At 49.6% G+C, this 19,771-nt stretch overlaps 7 protein-coding genes across 7 annotated transcripts; 4 read left to right on the top strand and 3 right to left on the bottom strand.

Moving 5' to 3' along the window:
- Positions 1 to 186: 186 nt before the first annotated feature.
- N7537_002504 (putative diacylglycerol O-acyltransferase (DgaT)) lies at positions 187 to 2,865 on the bottom strand (the record flags this gene model as incomplete). The annotated part of the gene is made up of 7 exons (XM_056893562.1): positions 187 to 474; positions 593 to 728; positions 798 to 868; positions 1,248 to 1,432; positions 1,481 to 2,477; positions 2,535 to 2,575; positions 2,625 to 2,865. 7 exons carry the CDS (start codon positions 2,863 to 2,865, stop codon positions 187 to 189), a joined length of 1,959 nt encoding a protein of 652 aa, XP_056758557.1.
- Positions 2,866 to 3,271: 406 nt separating this feature from the next.
- Positions 3,272 to 5,325, top strand: N7537_002503 (WD40 repeat domain-containing protein; the record flags this gene model as incomplete). Its single annotated transcript, XM_056893561.1, has 4 exons — positions 3,272 to 3,398; positions 3,483 to 3,598; positions 3,656 to 3,856; positions 3,919 to 5,325. The coding sequence occupies exons 1-4, from the start codon at positions 3,314 to 3,316 to the stop codon at positions 5,323 to 5,325; spliced, it is 1,809 nt and encodes a 602-aa protein (XP_056758556.1). The 5' UTR covers positions 3,272 to 3,313.
- A 269-nt stretch (positions 5,326 to 5,594) lies between these two features.
- N7537_002502 (uncharacterized protein) lies at positions 5,595 to 6,242 on the bottom strand (the record flags this gene model as incomplete). Its single annotated transcript, XM_056893560.1, has 3 exons — positions 5,595 to 5,715; positions 5,784 to 6,083; positions 6,175 to 6,242. The coding sequence occupies 3 exons, from the start codon at positions 6,240 to 6,242 to the stop codon at positions 5,595 to 5,597; spliced, it is 489 nt and encodes a 162-aa protein (XP_056758555.1).
- Positions 6,243 to 6,377: 135 nt separating this feature from the next.
- Positions 6,378 to 8,610, top strand: pex8 (putative peroxisomal membrane protein Pex17; the record flags this gene model as incomplete). Its single annotated transcript, XM_056893559.1, has 4 exons — positions 6,378 to 6,451; positions 6,517 to 7,514; positions 7,569 to 8,017; positions 8,068 to 8,610. 4 exons carry the CDS (start codon positions 6,378 to 6,380, stop codon positions 8,608 to 8,610), a joined length of 2,064 nt encoding a protein of 687 aa, XP_056758554.1.
- A 187-nt stretch (positions 8,611 to 8,797) lies between these two features.
- On the bottom strand, positions 8,798 to 9,749 carry N7537_002500 (protein-S-isoprenylcysteine carboxyl O-methyltransferase; the record flags this gene model as incomplete). The annotated part of the gene is made up of 2 exons (XM_056893558.1): positions 8,798 to 8,883; positions 8,945 to 9,749. The coding sequence occupies 2 exons, from the start codon at positions 9,747 to 9,749 to the stop codon at positions 8,798 to 8,800; spliced, it is 891 nt and encodes a 296-aa protein (XP_056758553.1).
- Positions 9,750 to 10,079: 330 nt separating this feature from the next.
- N7537_002499 (sugar O-acetyltransferase) lies at positions 10,080 to 10,878 on the top strand (the record flags this gene model as incomplete). The annotated part of the gene is made up of 3 exons (XM_056893557.1): positions 10,080 to 10,255; positions 10,337 to 10,733; positions 10,801 to 10,878. 3 exons carry the CDS (start codon positions 10,080 to 10,082, stop codon positions 10,876 to 10,878), a joined length of 651 nt encoding a protein of 216 aa, XP_056758552.1.
- Positions 10,879 to 11,577: 699 nt separating this feature from the next.
- On the top strand, positions 11,578 to 19,766 carry N7537_002498 (uncharacterized protein; the record flags this gene model as incomplete). The annotated part of the gene is made up of 11 exons (XM_056893556.1): positions 11,578 to 12,187; positions 12,242 to 15,135; positions 15,192 to 15,353; positions 15,409 to 15,559; positions 15,614 to 16,191; positions 16,243 to 16,346; positions 16,406 to 16,605; positions 16,669 to 17,226; positions 17,281 to 17,332; positions 17,383 to 19,499; positions 19,558 to 19,766. 11 exons carry the CDS (start codon positions 11,578 to 11,580, stop codon positions 19,764 to 19,766), a joined length of 7,635 nt encoding a protein of 2,544 aa, XP_056758551.1.
- Positions 19,767 to 19,771: the final 5 nt, after the last annotated feature.

Below are 19,771 nucleotides of genomic sequence, written 5' to 3'. Positions count from 1 at the left end.
AGTAGAAGAATAGAGAGGTAGGTTTGAGTCGAAGACCATCGGGGAACTTTTTCTGCCACAGTGGACCCCACTGGATAATCTTCCGAGGCTGGAACTGTGGCGCATAACATGTTGCATTCGACATAAAAAAAAAACATAGCACATCTTCAATTTCAAGATATTTTAGAAGATTCAAGCTTCAAGCGCTTAGAAAGAAAGTAGTGGCCATCCAACGCCATAGATACTCAATCCCCACAGAGCACCCTGCACCAACCAAAAGGATGAACCCATCATGCGGCCCTTACCCTGCGGCTTGCTCGAGTACACATAGCCGTAGAGGAACAGAGCGCGGAAGAAAACCCACAGAGCGCCCAGGCCAGCAGCCAACTCCGGGTACTTCAGACCGGCGACCAGGGTGAAGAGCATTGTCTGGGAGGCATTCTCGAGGAAGTTGGTGTGGGCGCGCTGGGCGCAGTTGAACTTCTCAGCTTTGGCCTATAATCGGTTTAGTAGATGTTATTTGATACTCAGTAGGAAGTATATATATATATATGTTTCCATTGAGTATGGGGGACTTGCGAAGCCCGGGTGATAGACGGGGAATGAGACGCACATTTTCCTTGCATAGCTCCATGGAGGCATAGCTGTGGGGGTAGGGCACCTTAGCCTCCTTGCGCAGGCTGCCAGTGATACAGCCGTGAACGAAGCCCAAGACGGGGATGGCGCCAAGCGCGACGCCAATGACGGCACTGGGGGATAATGTTAGCGTCAGATTTCACGGGAAGTTTAAAGGTTGAGCTAGGAGAGGCATAGCTTACCCGTAGTTGCTAGGAATAATGAATGCGACCATGTTGAGAAGAGAATCCGGGGAAATGATGTGAGTTGGGGACTTTATGTTGTGATTTCGCCTGATTCTGGGGGTCCTTTATACAATTGGAGCTTCGGGTTCCACAGCCCCCGAGCTCCCGTCGGTACAATCGGTTTAGCCGATCCGGGCACTTTCAAGGTGTCTCACGTACGTTGTGATATAGCTGGCCTTTTGAGAACTTTAGGTCGAATAATTTTCTAGATCCTTCGTGAAGGATAGTTTCTCATGGGATTGAGAGCCCTGGAGTACTAATGACAATAATATGACGTTATCCAAGTGATAGCATTTGACGAATAAATATTCAGTGAGAGCCGTAAGTTCCAGCATATGTGCGATACACAAAATAGCCAAATGTTCATTGAAAAGTTCATGCTCCCACGTGCGGCACCATCCTACTTACACTCCCGTACTTGGCCTGCCAAGCGAAGAAGTACAGGAGTGCTCCAAGAGGTTGTCCGACTAGACAAAAGCTGACCCAGAAGATGCAGTTTCCAATAACCCGACCTTCAGGCCCGCGCATATTATCCAATGGTGCGGTGAGGGAAATCAACGGCAGCTGGAACATCATTCCAAAGAATGCGACACCTGGACTTGATTAGCCTTTGAGCTGTGATCAGGGGGGGCAAGACATACCAATGAAATTATGTGTGGGAATTCCCACGAGCATTTCGTGAAGAATCGCAGAGAGCGTGAAAACCATTCCACTCGCAGCCAGAGGACTCCATCCACGACCAACAAGCGGCGAGTAGACATGTCTCTTCATGAAGAGGTAGACAGGCCGGTTCCAAGATCGCCAATACATACCAAGACTCGAGCTGTTCCACCAGTCAGTGTAGAATTCGCGGTCTCCAAACCGCATGACCTCGGCCAAAGCGTTCAGAAGCGCTTGAAACAATGCAAAGAAGCCAGCAAGCCAAATAATCAACGAAATAGTGGACAGCTTCATAACCCGCTCCAAAATGGAGGCAATGTCCATTACTGCGATCTTATCAATCGAGTTGCGCAGCACCGGCGCAGCGTACTGCGCAGACAGCAGCCAAATGAACACTGCCAGGCCCACGAACTCTGCAAGGCGCTTTGCAACAAATGACCACCGGATAGATGCGGTGCGTGGATAAACAGGCTGATACACCAACGTAGGTGCCAGCCAGAAGTACGCTAGGTTATTGATGGTAATATTCCTTGGGTAGGGGCACGAGGAGTAGATTTCAGGCAAGCCCGGGTCTGCGGAGGGATTGAGGAGCGCGAGACGAAGGTCTCGATTTGTGAAGGCATAAGAGCAGTTCTTCAACCACACAATAATCGCGTGTAGCTGGCATATTGTCCCAATGCCTGGGTGGTGAATGTAGAAATATACCACAAAGCTGGTTACTGCGAGGCATAGGGTAGCATTGAGTGTGTGCAGGAAAGCAGTGTACGGCCATGTGGACTGGAAGACCTTCTGGTCGTGTTCTTTCTCTTTCTCTGTCTTTTTCTGACGACCCACTGTCTGCTTGGCTGCAGTAGCGGCTGAAAGCTCAATGATGTATGCCACGAGCAAATGACATGGAACCGAGGCAAACAATATGGACCCCAAAACAACGTCTTGCCTGCGGTAGTCATGGCATTTAATACAGATTAGCACGCCATACTATATGCTTGTTAGTTAACAACCTCGAAACAGTAATTGAATATTTGGATCACTCACTTTCATGAAGTTTTCAATGATCAATCGCAGGTTCATCGCCACTGTCGGAGCATTAGCCGGTTGCGTATACAACTCTGTAGCGATCCTTACCAAGTACCAATACCATGAGATTTCGGAACCCCAGGAAATTGGGAAGCACATCAGCCTCTCGACTGAGGCTGGAATGACGAGCTTCCGAGTGGTATGCAGCTACATGGCGATATTTACTGCGTTTCTTGGAAGTTGAACTTGATGGCGGAGAGACCTCGGTTACAGTTGAGATGGCCCCATTCGTTGAATTGACCTGCGATTCTTCGCGAGCCCTCGTAATTGCTCCGGTCTGAGTAGTCATTTTAACAGCTCTGCAATCTCGGGAGTGTGAGGAACCAAAGGGTCCTTAGGTCGAGCTCCGATTAAACCGGAGCACCGACGGAGAGCAATACGAAGAGTAGAGCAACAGCCAGGCCGCACAATTACGGCAGATGAAATGAGAAGAGGAGAAAAAGAAGACAAAAGACAAAAGCACGCGAAACAAGATCATTTAATACCTGGACATGGCGGGGGGAGAGACATCATAGCGCAAGCTTGCAGATAAATCCCGCAGGGGCCAATCAGCGTCACAAGCGATCAAGGGACGGATCCTGCGCTCCGAAGAGCTTCGACTCTCTCCGCATATTTTGTGCTTCTGTTGGACCGGTCCGATCCAGTATTCGATCAGTATTTGAAACTTCTATTTCCTTTCAATCCTAATGTTTGCAAACCGACAGCCTTGATCCTGTACATCTTTTCAACCGGTCGCCATGGCCTACTACGACGACAATGGAGGTGACGGCTCAGGGCGATTTGGGAAGAATTTCGACGGTCCAGTCGGGCCTCGCAGACCACGTATGTTTGCTTGCTTTGAAGTTACTTTGACTGAGCTTCTGCTTGTTCATAGCCTGAAGCCTGACTGACAACCGTTACTCTCAGGTCTCGTCACGGATTATGGCTCTTCAATGGTACAATGGATGCGAACACGGCAACCGAGATACAAAGGAGGATATCGATTGGAGACGGAACGACCAAGTCCCAGCTTCGCGGTCGATGTATGTGTCGTTTGAACTGCTCTGGGCTGGTGGGACAAAGATATTGACTTGCGACAGGTTCTTCCCCCGATGGCGCGGCCCTATTCTGCTGTCGATACAATCCCTGTCCGACACCTTCACCAGTCAATTGGAAAATCAAAAAAACCCATCGTCGTCGTGCGATGGACCCCCGAGGGAAGGCGGCTGTTGACCGGCGGTCATACAGGAGAGTTTATGCTTTGGAATGGAACGGCGTTTAATTTCGAGACCGTCATGGATGTGCGTATATACAGGTTCTGTGGGTTGTGCTCTTGCTAATCTGAGATGTCCTCTCGATGCAGGCACACTACGATCAAATACAAGCCGGTGTCACGTCCTTAGCATGGGCCCATAGCCAAGACTGGCTGGTCTCTGGTGGACAAAGAGGTGATATCAAATACTGGCGACCCAACTTCAACAACGTCGAGACGATCGATGATGCGCACCACGATGCAGTCCGCGATCTAGCTTGGGCACCCAGTGATACCAAATTCCTTTCAGCGTCCGATGACACAACTCTCAAAATTTTCGACTTTGCAACCCGAACGGCCGACGCAACACTGACCGGACACAACTGGGATGTCAAGTCTTGCGACTGGCACCCGACCAAGGGTCTGATTGTTTCTGGATCGAAGGATCACCAGGTCAAGTTCTGGGATCCGCGCACTGGTCGCTGTTTGACGACCCTCCACAGCCACAAAAACACCGTCACATCGACGCGATTCTCACGTGTGAACAGCAACCTCCTTGCTACTTCGTCGCGAGACCAGACTGCCAGGGTATTTGATTTGCGGATGATGCGCGATATTTGCATTCTGCGAGGCCATGACAAGCCGGTTTCTTCTTTGACATGGCACCCCATTCACAGTAACCTTATCTCGACTGGTGCTGAGGATGGTTCTCTCTATCATTATCTACTTGACGAGCCTCACCTGCCGGCCGGCCAGATTCCCACAGTGGCACCGTATGACAGCCCGGATCCAGCCAATACTCCCCCGCAGGTGATCTATCCGGCGCATCGGGTACAATACGCACACGGTGCTACAATTTGGTCACTAGACTGGCACCCATTGGGCCATATCTTGGCTTCTGGATCTAAGGATAACTTCACTCGATTCTGGTCGCGGACTCGGCCTGGCGAGACTAGCTATATGAAAGACCGATTCCACATTGGCGAAGAGGCTGCAGAAGCCCAAGGAACATGGAACCGCGGGTTTGGCCGGAAACAAATGCGCGAGGACGAGGAGCAAGAAATGCAGGACGAAGCCGACAGCCTGGTCGATCAACGACGACCAGGCGGCCCTGCTCTGCCGGGTATTCAAAGTGCGCCGCCGGCCGGCCCTCAGCCCGACGTTCCAGGGTTGCTACCTGGTATTGGCAGTGCTCAGCCTCGGCAGCCAGGAGTAGATGGTGGCGCTATGGGTGGGATGAATCCAGACCGTTTGGCTGCACTCATGTCAGGTCATCCTCCATCGCAGTCGAGTACTCCCACACCTGGAATGCATGGGTTCCCCATGCGGCAGGGTATGACCGGAACACCGCCCATGAATATGGATCTCGCACAATTGCAGAAGCAACTCCAGGGTTTCCCCATGCCACAAAATCTCAACCTCCAAGCTTTGGCCAGCAACCCTGGCTTCCCTGGTGGATTTGGTGGCCTGCCTGGTTTGCAAGGCGGTAGTATGCCCGATGGAAACCGGAGACAGTGATGAAAAATGGACACCTGGTTTGAAATGCACGTTGAATCGGCTTGGCATTGGCGCAAAGGACATAGCATAGCTACTTTGATGCGTGGCGACGGCGTTATTTGAGATATCAAATCCCATTTGTATCATAGGAAATTTTCAGGTGTTTCCAAGTCTCCTGGATGTTGTCGATGAGACTTTGCGTAGGTTGGTTGGACATATTCCCAATCGGAGTTGCCGTCCACGTAGACATGTCGTAGTATGATCAAAGGTAGTAGCAGCCGGGACGCCATTCAAAGGCCACCTTGCATTGGGAAGCTGGTGACAATAAGAACCATAACATTGACACCGCCCCAAATCATCGGTAGCCAAGTTGACATCCTGAAATTGCCTGCTTCATACACCGCGCCGAGGCTATCCACCGTAGAAGCGTCAGCTACTTAATCATCCTGGGTAAATCAAGTGTCAAGCAACCAACTTACACAACTCCAATTATGCTGCCAGCTAAAAGCGACTCCAGGGCTGCAATAAAACTGTACACCAACGGCACAATCCATATCACATTCCAGTTACGGAAATGAGTCAGCACGGCACACCCGGCAACAGTGAGATGTGTCGCGCCGTAAAATATCAGCGTCCAGAACAGTGTGAAGCGCCAGATGTCCTTCGTGTAGTATAGGTAGTATGCTTGTTGGTGATTCGCCGGTACGGGATCGTACAACGACGGAAACGAAGGCACTTCGTAGTTAATCGGGACGCGATTGTTGGCCATAGAGAGGTAGCTGCGCCGGTTCAGCTGCAGAAATCAATTATCGAAGCATGACACGTGAATAAAGGAGAGTCACTTTGACCATAAATGTATTGCACGCGTACAAAAAAAGGCAAGTCTGGAGACCCTTGGAGATGACGATGCTTGTTTGCACTGTTTGGCTCTGCGTCATTGGTCAATATTGCGTGGGCGTCCCCGTATTTGGCTCTGGAGCCGGACCTCGGCTTCTCCGCGGTTGATCATCTCAACTCCCTGGGCGATGTAGAGTCACTTGTCTGGGAGCATCCCTATTACCCCCAGTCTTGAAATGGCCACGGAACGATCTCTGGCTACGCTGCTGCGGTCGCTGCAGGCGACTTCCAGCTTCCAAGATGCCGCTTCGTAAGTACCAAATACTCTAATGGGATTGGGGAGGTCAATGGCAGGCTAACAACCGGCTGATTCAGTCTTCTTCCCACGGCTACGAGTTTTCTGTCAATGTTAGGAAATCCTCTGAATTTGACACTTCTTTCATCACAACTCCTCACTGCGCCTTCGCTCTGGAGCCACCCCGTTGACCTCGAATCATGTCGCAAGATCCTCAGCGTCTTCAACACCGCCGCCATCGCTGTCTTGCAGAACGATACGACCGACGAACCTCGGATACCGTACGGGCGGAATAGGAAGATTGAGTATGAGGCGTGGGTTAAAGCGGTCGCTGAGGGCGCCGATGATAAGTCCCCGCGGTGGAGGCATACGCTTCTGCTGGGCGGAATCTTGATGGGATTTGAGGGACAGAACCGACGGGGCTTACCACGGCATATTCGAGTGAAACTCGAGTCGGCACTTGCGAGAGCGGCACAATTAGCGCTGGAGGAGGTTGGCCCTGAGACTGGGGTTGACGGACAGTGCATCACTATGGTCTTGAACTACACCTTTGAGCTTCTGTCCGATCTCGAGAGAAGCAAGCTGGATTATGATCGCTTGCTCCCGGCGATGATTCAATCAGCGTACTTGTCTTCGGAGGGCCTTGAAGGTGGCTATTTCTTGGGATCTATTGATCAAGATGTTGTTGAAGCTCCCGGGAAGCAGTTCCGCTGGTCATCCAACTCCCCCACGTTTGGTGTCGTCTCGGCAGTAGCTGTTCGCCCGCTTGTGTCTACTCTGGGACCTCTGTCTCGTCTCATCGCACATTCTGTTGATAATGTTCGGGATCCGAGAATTGTTGCGCAGACTGTTGATTACCTGGCGGGCTTCGTTCGGACGCTCATGGTTCAATGGCGTCAGAACAAATTGTCTGAGATTGACGTTGCGGAAGAAACAGAATTCCTAGACACAGAATCCCGGGAAATCACACTTCCTGCCCTCTGGAAGATGTTGCGAAATTGCTTATATTCGGTGATTATTACCCTTCGGGCTGTGCTGGGGAGAACTATCAACGACCCGGCTCTTGCTGCCAGCAGTAGTAAGTTACGAACAAGTCATGATGTTTGCTCTGTACTAACTATGTTTCTTTCAGGCGCCCCATACCTATCGATGCAATGTCTCCACATACTTCGCAACATGTATTTCATCTCTTCTCGGCTTGGCCAGAATGCCTCATCTCAGCAGACGTTCGTGCTGTTGGCAGCCATAGACATCCTTTCACAATACCCCGTCCTCGCCGAGAACTTCCTGCGAAGCATTAAGCCAAGCGATATCGGACAAATTCCTGCTCACCCAGTTGAACGATGTCTGGATCTATTTTTCTTGAATGTCGCAGAGCATTTCCCTCTTGTCATATCCTCAGAGACAAACGAGGAACTATTATTGTCCGCTGCTTTCCCATATCTCGCAGCCGGTGCTAACAGTCTTCTGTTGGAAATTTTCGAAGCTGCTCACAGCCTGGTGCTTGTTGTCTTCGCTATTCCCCATAATTCGGAATTAGCTGCCAAACACCTGCCTTTCTATATCGAAAACCTGTTTGCTGTGAGTTCCAACCCCGGTATTATACGAAAGTAGGTTCTAATCATCCGCAGGTTTTCCCCAATAACCTTTCCGCGCGCCAATTCCGTCTGGCTTTCAAGACTGTCATCCAAATTACAGCACCTCCTTCTCCTCTAGCAAATACTCAGCCCCTTCTCCCCTCCATCCTGCTGGAAGTTGTTCACGACCGTGCTTTGAATGCTTCCTCTACACCGCTCCCCCCGCAGGGTCCAAATCCAGACATGAGCCAGAGTCCACCTGTCTCCGAACAGGCTGTCCTAACCCTTGCTCTTCTCGATTCCCTTTCGTTCCTCCGAGTCGAAGATCTGAAGGAATGGCTCCCCTTAGCAGCACAATTGATCAACACAATTTCCGACCGCAATATGCGACATGCTTGTATTGATCGTTTCTGGGAAGCCCTAGCTGGCGGTGAGATGGATGTTGATCGATCGCACTGCTGTGTTACATGGTGGAGCACTGAAGGTGGGCGTGAGCTTGTCCTTTTCGGCGCCGAGACCACCGAGGACGAGTCGGATGAGAGTGGACCTTACATGAGTGGCGCGGTTGGAGGAGTCGCGCCTGAAAGTAAGCTATAATGATGCCAATGTAAATAGCTTACAACATTGAAGCTACTACGCCTACGGGTGTGATCACTTATACCATATACCAGACTTCTAATCGATCAAGTCTAGCTCCATACATTACCACACATGCTGACGCTGATATCAATGGTTTCTTTGTATTTACTCGATTCAATATCTTCGATACTGTAACGTTTTGCAACTAAATTCCCGGGATACCAACCGAGGTAGCTTTTCTGTACTGAACATACTCGTCACCAAAGAAGGAGATCAAGTAAGCTTCTTCGCCTGCAGCCGCGTAAACCAGTCAGCAAGATATCCAATATACCAAAACGGACAGACAACTTACGCTTAATCCGGCTCGAGAAGAACCGCCACAACACTAGGGAATATCCGACAAAGCAAACCATATTCCCTAGCACCAGCTGTGTACCGAGACCCCACCAGAAGAATCCAAAATAACTCGGATGCCGCAGATAGCGATAAAGACCAGTATTAACCAAAACATGACCCTCCTGATGCTGACTCTGCACATGGTGATTGAAGTTACTAGCAGCCTGCGCCATAGCAAGGGTGCGAATAAGCTGCCCGATCAACAAAAGCACAAAGCCTGCGACAAGCAGCAACGAGACCGAGCTTCCGAAAAACGGTTCCGTCACAGTAACCAACCGCCCCGCAGCAGTCTGCCCGGGCCAGAAAACATGTGACACAAGGCACTCCAACATGGCAGACCCGTGCGCAATATTATACGCCCATCCGTTCGATGACAACAGGAACGCTGAGACAGTCGCATACCGCGTGTTGTACTGCGCCGTCACGTAGAACTCCAAGAAGTGGAACAGGCTCAGCGAGGCGACGAAGAAGGGCACGCGCCAGAGTGGGGTTTGATATACGGTGCTTAGGAACAACGACAGGCTTGCTGACAATCCGAGACTGGTTCCGAGGAGCATTGCGCGCAGCGATATCCCCGCCAGCGACATTTTGCCGTCGGGATATATTGAGGTATCGACATCGAGCGCGTCAGTTGAGGCATCGGAGGAAGAGGAGGATGCGTTGCTGTTGGTGCGATCGTGGATTGGCCTGGAAATGTGCGTGAAGTTCGAGGCTTTGTTTGCCTCTGCGCCGGAGGTTGTTGCGGATGCGTTGGGGTACATTGCCAAAGAAATAAGGGTTGGAGGAAAGAGACTTGTTTTTTTTTGTGTTTATTTTGTTCGAGGACGGGACATTTCGAGGGAATTGGTGGGATTTAAATAGTGTGCTGTGGTAAGTGGGTGATGGTTTTCATTGTCTGAGAACAATCCGAAGTGGGTTGTATTGTTTTGCATCGGCACCCGCGGACCTTTTCCCCGACATGACGCCCGTGGACATCCCCCGGGCCCACTATGGCCTTGGCTTTAGGGCTCTCAGATATCTACCTGTCTTAAATACTAACTAGTGTCTAGTTTTGCTGTTTCTCCTCTTGTCGGTTTTTATATGCGATAACTATGGCCGTCACAGCCATGTCGAAGCCTACTGAGAAAGAGAAGATGCTTCGCGGAGAGCTCTACCGCGCCTTCACGCCGGACTTGATCGCTGCTCGTTCGCGCTGCAAGTGGGCCTGTAATCGGTTCAATAAGTCGGACGAGGTGCCTCGTCGGCGTCTCGTTGAAATGTGGAGAGAGTGAGTGATGCGGTCAAGCTGAGGCTTTGGCTTACTTCAACTTGGAAATATACTATTTAACTATACTAAACCATCATATAGTATCACTGATGACAAGACCCCTCTGCCACCAAAGCTAGATGATCCCGCAGCTGATGAAGCTCTCTTTGAGCAGGATCCCTGGGTCGAATCTCCTGTCCGTATAGACTATGGATTTAACGTCAAGCTTGGAGCGGGCGTCTTCGTCAACTTTAACTGTGTCTTCATCGACACATGTCCTATCACAGTCGGGGCTCGTACACTTTTCGGCCCCAATGTCAGTCTGTTCTCTGGGACTCATCCGCTTGATCCTGCCATACGCAATGGCACTGAAGGTCCTGAGACTGGCAAGCCGATCGTTATTGGGGAGGACTGCTGGTTAGGCGGGAATGTGACTGTACTTCCTGGGGTCACTATTGGCAGAGGGGTGACTATTGGAGCCGGGAGTGTAGTTATCACGGTATGTTGTATCCATGGATGCACCTTTTCATAGCTTAATTGTACAATCATGCTGACTTTAGCTTCAGGATGTGCCCGCCTTTCATGTGGCTGCGGGGAACCCAGCTAGAATCATTCGTCGGATTGAAACGGCAATGGAAGAATGACTGTCCCTCTGTTATTCATTAAGTGATAGATATTAGAGAGGTAGAGAACTTTCTAGTAAGTTATATCTATGAGATATTGAAAGGGTCAATGAAATTGCGTCTTATGTTACATGGACGTCATGCATCATGCCTGGTCCAAACAACGATATAGACACTGATAAATAAAACTTCTAAAAACTTCTCATGCTTTTGACAAATTGAACAGAACTGATTAGACAATAAACCATGAATGCCAAGAGAGTCCAGACTTGATGCATAAGGCCGCATAAGGGGCTGTGCACTTTTTGGCGCTTTATATTCGCTTGATATATAGCTGGAGTAATAGTGTAGGTAGGCAGTCACATTTGCTACAAACATCATAGTATCATAGTAATATATATTATTATTTTATTTCTTTGTAAACTGCAATAGAAAATGTGCAATGCAAATATGCGATAGTAAATCCCCGGAAGCTTGATTGTGTCTTTAAGAGAGAGATCGTCCTGTTCGTTCTCTCCACAGAACAACGTCACTGGTCCTGGCGCGTCCCCAAAAAAAGCTGTCGACCGCTTTATCATTTTCTGAGGACTTACCTCTACTTCTCTCCCACTCAATCCTTTTTTTGAACTCACAAATTTCCTTTTCTTCAACCATCATTCTTGTATTACCTTCATTTCACGCGTTTCAACTACCCTGGATCTACTACGCGCGGAAAATGACATGGCTGTACCCCCGCCAGATAGCTCTTACACCCCGCCTCACACTCCCTTGATCGAAGAATCTCCATTCATCAGCGACTCCATGGAGGATCTTGATCCTCAGGCGACCCGGAAACGTCCGCGTCTCGACAGTGGAAGTCGCGTCAGTCCGACCTTGTCGTTAGATGGAACCTCGCATACTGCCTCCATCGCACCTGCCTCAGACATGGATGAGACCTCGGATTCTGGAAATCCAGCTAACAAAGTCACCATTAACACAAAATTCCCTCCATCTACCATGGCTCCCAACCTCCCTCCCTCCGACCCTGAGCTCTCTGGTAGCGATCTGGAGCTCCTACCAAATACCGACACAGCTCCCAACCCCATTTCAGTTTCTTCCTCACCTTCCTCACCCCGAAGTCCTGAAATCGAAGTTGCTGAACCGGAAGATATCAATCAAGACCCGAACACCTCGAACTGGAAGTCACTGGGCCAAGTGATGCGGGATCAAGATGAGCCCGAAGTGATAGAGATCCAAGACGTGGCTCCTCTTTCCGAGTCCTTCCCCAAAGTACACATTGAGATGACGCCCCGAGAGAACTTCAAGGCGCTTGGTGATATGCTTGAGAATGGTAATAAAAGGCTCCGCTCAACGAGACTTGGTCACATACTAATTCAGCGAGTAGGACACCTACGGGAAGGCACGGCGCTTGTTACAATAAAAGAATGGCTTCACACGTGCGTGCGCGATCTTGATAGGCTCACAATCGAGGAATTTGCCGCAGATCTAGATTTCTGGGAATATTTGCCCTCCGTCCTGGACCGTCTTTTGCGCAGACAACATGACCTGCAACTAGACGGTATCGAAGACCCCTCAAGCTTCTTCGAACAATATCTTCTTGATTATGCCCGCATTGTTCTTCATCTTGTTCAAATGGACACCACACTTCTCAGTGCTGTTGTCGAAGATGACGAAGACGTCGAAATGCCTCCAAGCACCTGTCGACGATATCTTCATAGCTTCCCTTGGATGTTCCATGGCGATCAAATTCCCTTTTTCCGGGTCCTGGAAAACCAGTCCCGCACTGGAACTCTCAATCTTTCTGCTCGACTGAAAGCTCAGATCTCATCCCCTCCGTTTGATGCACCCGGCGTACTTATGCAATACACTTCGCACCTGCTTGCATTGCTTCCGAAGTGTCCGCAGATCGTCACCATGCTTTCAGCGCCTTTGGTCAACATGCTCGCACTTTTTGAATGCGACACAGAGAGGAACAAAAATGGCGGTTCTGATTCTCCCATTGACCTACTTGCTGATTCAACTAGGCTTCAGCCTTTCTACGAAACGGTTCGAAGAATTGACAAAGTATACCGGACATTTGTTGAAAAGAAGTCGCAACTGGCTACCAGTGAATTGAGCGATAGTCTTCTGAACCCAATTTTCCGCAGCTACCGTTTCCTTTGCTTCGGTTACCCGGAATTTTTACTCCAACTTGCCCAGGAATTGTCGATTCAAGTACCCGAGGAGGCAGATGCAGAGCAAGCCGCTTTCTGTGTTATTTGGACATGGAAATTCGACACCTTGAAAAAGCAAATCATGGAAGGTCGGATGGAGCTTCGTGTCCATGGAGTGGAAATGATGCAATCAGACCTGGTCAGCATCTGGGGTCAAAATGTATCTCAGAACCGCGATGGGATCGAGTCGCCGTTTTTGAAGTACTTGGTTAAATATCTTCGGGAAATCAAGATCCTCGATTATCTTGTCGGCATCGACTCACACCCACAGTTGATCAGCCGCAGCAGTAACATCTTTGGATTTCTGATTGTGACGGCGAAATACACCGACCACGACACGGATGTTATCTGGAAAACCGTCACCGAGAGCCAAGATGATCGCACTGTCTGCGAGGTCATATCCATGCTCGCACGAACCTTTGCCATGCACCAGTCGAGGTCTAAAGCGTTGCTCTATGTCTGCTCAAAGTTACTCGAGTTTCCCTTGGATCGCTTCGACAGTCGCATAATCGATTTCTGTGAACAGCTAGTGCCTCGTATGCGCGAACGGCAACAGGATCGTGATCGGGACTATCGCAACATGTCTGGTGAGGAGCATGTCGATTCTATTCCACTGAAGCTCTGCATCCGCCTAATCCGTGAGAGCTCGGGGGCAAAGGACCTGCCTCTGGAACAAAAGGAACTTATGCAGGGGTTTGGAAGCGAGCAGCTGGGACAGTTCATCAAGGCTGGACTCAACGAAGCCGACATGGCGGAGACATATGAGCGGTGCATTCAAGACATTGGAGAGATGAATGAATGCACTGCAGGCAGCATCCAAGTGCTGAATGCGCTAGTACCCCGTGATGATGCACGAGAGCTTTGGAAACTTGCGACCGATTTCGATTTGACGCGCTTGGTGATAATCGAACTTCACCATCTCGTTAGTGAAGACCACGCAAAGCTTAAGGATCCATCTTTCAAGCACGACTTTGCCTCGCGGGTGGAAATCCTGCGGCGTCTTATTGATCTGGCCCCTGACACCATCACACCTGATCTCGGGAAGACACTCTGGGAGGAGATTTTCATGTCCGAGAACTTGGTTCCCGAGGAGCGTCAAACCATTTGGAAAATGATGGTTGATCTCACCAAACGTACCGCCAAAGAGAACCAATTTCTTGAACTATGCATTCACGAGTATCTACCAGATGTGCTTCCCAAGGACTACTCGCGCGAGGTATTATGGTTCGCTCAACAGTCGGTCCACTATGAGATTCGAATCAAGTCGCCTCCTATTGTCGGGGAAAATGAAGTCATATCTATTCCTGGAATGGATCGGATTTGGAACTTCATACTGACGGCACCTCCACAATCGATCGAAGCCGAGGCCATTAAGTTCGCCATCGATAGCTACCTGGACCACGGTATTGTTCACAGATCACCCCGATCGGCTATCGCCGCTACTCATATTGCTCTTGTCAATCGCTGCGTGGACCAACTAAAGTCCGCCGCTATCGCGTTGAAACCATCTTGCAGTGGAGCAACCAATGGCGATGTTTCTATGGATATAGACAATTCCAATGGCGCTGTCGGAACTGACGAACTTATATTCAGCCGGTCTCTACATTTCCTTCGTCAATTACTCCATGGATTGCGAACTCGGCCACAATACAGCTCCCCTCGTGGCTCTCCGCCTACTCTCCCGGAGCGTCCTCTGAAAGGGGAGCCCATCGAATTTCGATATCAATGTTTCAATGGCGCTGCCATACCTAAGATCTGCTCAAAGCGCATTGGTAGCCTCTCCACAGCTGCCGAGCTTGTGGAAATGCTCGTGCAGCTGAGTCGATTCTCTAAGTTTACTACTATCCTCGGCGGACAGAAGGTCGAGTTGCTGCAAGATCCAGAGGCACTTGTGAAGAACTTGAAGCTCTCTTCGGGTTTACTCATCATTCGAAAGGCCCCTGATGCCCATGAAATCACATGGGCTGGGAGTAGGCAGTCACTCACAGCAGTGGACAACGAAGTGCTGAAGCACTTCGACGAGCTGTATGATATGCTTGACCTTAAGGATGACTTGGCTCGACAGGTATAATCCCTTTGACCCCTTTATTTTAGCAGAATGCTGACACTGACACTTTGCAGATAATTGACTTCCTGGTTGTCTTCCCGCCTCAAGCGCGGGCCCTCGAACTTATTCGATCCAACAGCAATACCGAAAAAGACATATTCCCGTTGCAAAGACCTTTCAAGGCCTTGTACTCCTTGAATACACTGTCAATGTGTCTCCACGAGGAGGCTGCAGAGGTAGGTTGGCTGGCCGCTTTGATTTGAATGATGCTCGTACTAAATATCGTTACAGATGTCTCCAGACCAATCTTTTGTGTCCCATAGCAATCGGGTCTTGGTCGCGTTCCTGACGTCAGAAGAGCTGTTCAGCTCTCTCTCTGGTAACTCGATTACCACTGTGCTGGCTACTAGAGCCATCGAATGTCTTCTACTGGCTATATCTGGTATGTCGAATATTAAATTGTTTAGCTAATGGGCCTTAACTAACTGTGGCCTAGTCTATCGCCCGACTGATGACGAGTCCGTTCTTATTGCCGATCCAATTACTTTGGTCCGACGCGTTCTTGACCTGCTCGAAATTGGCCGCACGTGTCCCACTGACCCACCGGCTGGTACATGCGCCCAAAGTTTGGTTTGCAGTTCCTTTGCGGTCCTAGTTGAGGGCTCATTGCGCGACATTCATGTCTGGAACGCTGTCAAACAGCACGCGCAGTTTGATGGGTTGATCCTATCTTTGCTCCTGGAAGAAAAGCGAAAGCCAATCCGGACTGATATTCTGGAACGCTTGAAGATAATCTGCGGCCCACTGAAACCGTTTAAGCTGTCAATGCAAAATCTTGATACGGAGTCTCCTGCCGGGGGGAACCCCAACCGGATTGATATGCTTGCTACTCTTTGGTCTTCATTTTTGCAAGTGATACCCAAGACCCTTGAACATGTTCCCCAGTCGGAGGAGTTCTTCAACGCTGCTCTATGGATGTTCCGCGTAGTTGCACAGAAGTCACCTCGGGACTTGATCTTCAACGAGTACCTTCAACAATGGAGTGCAGTTATGCTCACTCACCAAACAGAAGAGGTATATTTATCCCCGAAATACGGATAATCACTGTTTACTAATGATTTTTAGTTTGTTGGGCGTGAGCCGGCAGATAATTTGATCATCGGGCTTTCTGCTTTGTTAGAATGGTGTCTGGAATTGGCCACCACCGCGGGCGTCACTTTGGACACTTTGTAAGTCTCATTTCTCCTCCGTCTAATAAAGTCTACATGCATTTCTAACTGGGGGCTAGGAACATTGCCGAGGACATATTCAACCAATACCTGTTCCCAGATTTCTCTCCAGACACGGTGGAACATGCAGTGCCTCAGGTTCCCGTCATGCACAGCTACACTCGCTCGAGCCTTTACAATGTCGTGAACTCATTGTGCAAACAGAACGATGAGACTTATTGTCAAGTTCTGGAGCTCCTCAACACAAACGTTCCACGAGGTGCGGATCACTGATTTTTGCCCACTGCATTTTATCTTCACATCAAACTAATTGCAACTCTAGACTCCCCTTATCTGGAATATGGCTATAATAGATCGCTAATGCTCCGGTCCCCGGAAGGCTATGCGGGCCTCAAGAATTTCTCGAATACATGTTACCTCAACTCTCTCGTGACGCAGCTTTTCATGAATATTGAGTTCCGAGACTTTATCCTGAATCTCCCCGTTGCTGATCGGATCTCCCAAAAGCTTCTCTATGAAACCCAGCGACTGTTTACATGGATGCAGGAGACCTGGAGCAAGAGCATTGAGCCCTCGGACTTTGTGAAAAGCATTCTCACCTATGACAACGAGGAGATCGATGTGACTGTCCAGATGGATGTTGATGAGTTCTACAACCTTCTGTTTGACCGCTGGGAGGCTCAGGTTCTTGATTCTGAAAAGAAGAAGAAGTTCCGGTCTTTCTATGGAGGGCAGCTTGTTCAGCAAATCAAGTCAATGGAATGCGATCATATCTCGGAAAGACTTGAACCATTCTCTGCAATTCAGTGCGAGATCAAGGGGAAGGCGACTCTTGAAGACAGTTTGCGGGCCTACGTTGCGGGCGAGGTGATGCAGGGAGGTGAGTTAATAATACTACGACCCTAACGGAGCTCGAATTCTAACGAGCTTTCAGATAACAAATATTCTTGTACCTCCTGTGGCCGGCATGTGGATGCCGTGAAGCGGTGAGTGACAATGACATAGTGATACAAACCGATTTCTAACTCCTAATTAGTGCTTGCCTGAAAGATGTTCCTGACAATTTGATCTTCCACCTGAAACGGTTTGACTTCGACATGGTGCATATGCTGAGAAGCAAGATTAATGACGAGTTCCAATTCCCTCACCACATTGACATGACCCCCTACACGGTCGAGCATCTCTCTGATCAGGAGCAGACTATTGCACCGGATATCTTTGAATTGGTTGGGGTTCTTGTGCACACTGGTACAGCCGAATCGGGCCACTACTACTCATATACACTTGAACGCCCTTCGTCTGGCGGTGAAGCAAATTGGGTTGAGTTCAACGACTCCGATGTCAGCAAATTCGACCCTAGCACAATCGCAAGCCAATGCTTTGGTGGCCCGAGTGACACGATGCAGTTCATGAATGGAGCCCCCAAAATCAAGCCCTGGAATGCATACATGCTGTTCTACCAACGTGTGTCCACGATCGAGAAGTCGAAAGAAATCTTTAAGCCAGCGAGACCCGACATCCCTATACACCTGCCGGTGTCAATTTCGACCCAGAACTACATTGCCATGGACAATGAAATGCTCATTCGGATATACTGTCTCCTGGACCCGCAATATGCATACTTCGTGGGCAGATTGCTTCAGCGGTGGCCTGACATGGGAACGGAAAATGTCAACAAGACTAGGGCAGAGTCATTGGCCATCAATGTCGGAATGGACACCATTGAGCAATTGGTCACGCGTACCAAGTATTCACAAGGACACCAGGAGGTTTACAGCGAACTCGTCGACATGATCAACAAAAGCCCCAATGCGGCTCAATCGGTGCTTGAATGGGTTATTAATCGGCCAACCTCGATGTACAATCTCATGATGAAGCCACAGAGCGCAGAACTCCGAAACAAGGGACTTCTGCTGATCAATTATGCCCTAAAACATCTCCACTTGATGTCGACAAGCCAGGATCTCAATGAAGATGAACGGATCTCATGGCGTGACCGATTTGATGAAGCCATTCAGCAAATTGTGCCTATGATGGCTGGCCTCTGGACCGAAGTTCAATCTGCTTTTCGAGTTTGGGATGACTACTTTGGCTTCTTATTGAAGCTTTGCACCTATGGCCCGGAGATCATTCACGTCTTACTCGAGCATGGCCATTTTGCTGCCTGTATGGAGATTCTCTGGATCGATGAAGACGATAGTAAGAAATTGCGGATCCGGTATCCCAACTATGTCCGCCTCTTGAGCAAAGGACGTCGGTTTAACCACCTGATTCTGCTGTCATTGTGCTTGGTCTTCTTCAAACACGTTGACCTTTCGCTCCGCCCAACTCCCATTGGCGGACAACGGCGGTTTTTGAATGGCAAATTCTCCACCAGCACTAGAGAAATGGAACTCATCCACCCCACCGAACCTGATGGGTCCTTGTCTATCTTGTTGAAGCTGCTGAAGCATGAGACTCTTGCGAGGCACCAGACTACTCGCGCGATTATTGGAGTTCTGTTGGACGGAGAGCCTGATGCGGGTTTTCTCACTTCCATTCAATCGACACTGGAAAATGGCGTCAGACTCGAACCCGCCGTCCAGTGCACACCATTCTTGGAGGCAGCCACAACGTTCTGCCAGCGTTGTCCGGATAAGGGGCTAGTCATTGGCATGATCGACTTCATTGCCAAGGGAATTGATAGCATTGACAACAGCGGCGGCCAGGAGCATATGGACTTCTTCATGTGTCTTTGCCGTGGCACTAACGAGCGGCTGAATATGGATTCTGCCGATTTTACCGAGCTTGTTCTCGACCATATCCCGGTCTGGGCCCCGACCTTGCTCATTGATAAGGACGAGTCGGTTCGTCGCAATATGCAGAATATCCTCGAAGAGATGGTCTTCAACGATGATAATATGGAGGGCAACACAGAGGACACCGAACAGAATGACGAATCGCAGACCACCATCACACGAGAGCGACGCCATAACATTTGTCGTCGGCTGCCGAATGCCTGTCTCGAGCGACTCAAGTCGGCATTCCTGGCCGATCAGATCAGTCATATTGACGCCAGATTGCTTGAGAACATTACCCCAGTGATCAACTATTGTCTGGCTACTTTCTATGACGACTCTGAGACGGACCAGCAAGAAGTTCAACAAGCCAATGGTATGCTTGAGTGTACACACTTAGGGTTCTTACAGCCCCACTAACCCAATACTTTCAGAACTCCTCTCCCTGCTTAAATCGATGTCGCTCGAAGAAGTCCCCGATGACCTGCCTTCCGGTATGCTCGAATCTCTATCCCTCCTGAATGGCCCTGGAACATCATCTAACTCGATCCCCCTAGAATCGGACGTAGCCTCAGTCGAGGAATGGGACGCAAACTCGGTGATCGCAAGTGATTCCGAAATGGGAGTCGCTGGATCTCCTTAAGCGAT

This window comes from Penicillium hordei (genome assembly GCF_028827395.1).
Source record: "Penicillium hordei strain IBT 12815 chromosome Unknown utg000001l_segment0_segment0, whole genome shotgun sequence".
Taxonomy (NCBI): domain Eukaryota; kingdom Fungi; phylum Ascomycota; class Eurotiomycetes; order Eurotiales; family Aspergillaceae; genus Penicillium; species Penicillium hordei.
The sequence above is the reverse complement of the archived record's forward strand: the minus strand, read 5'-3'. Positions and strand labels throughout refer to the sequence as shown.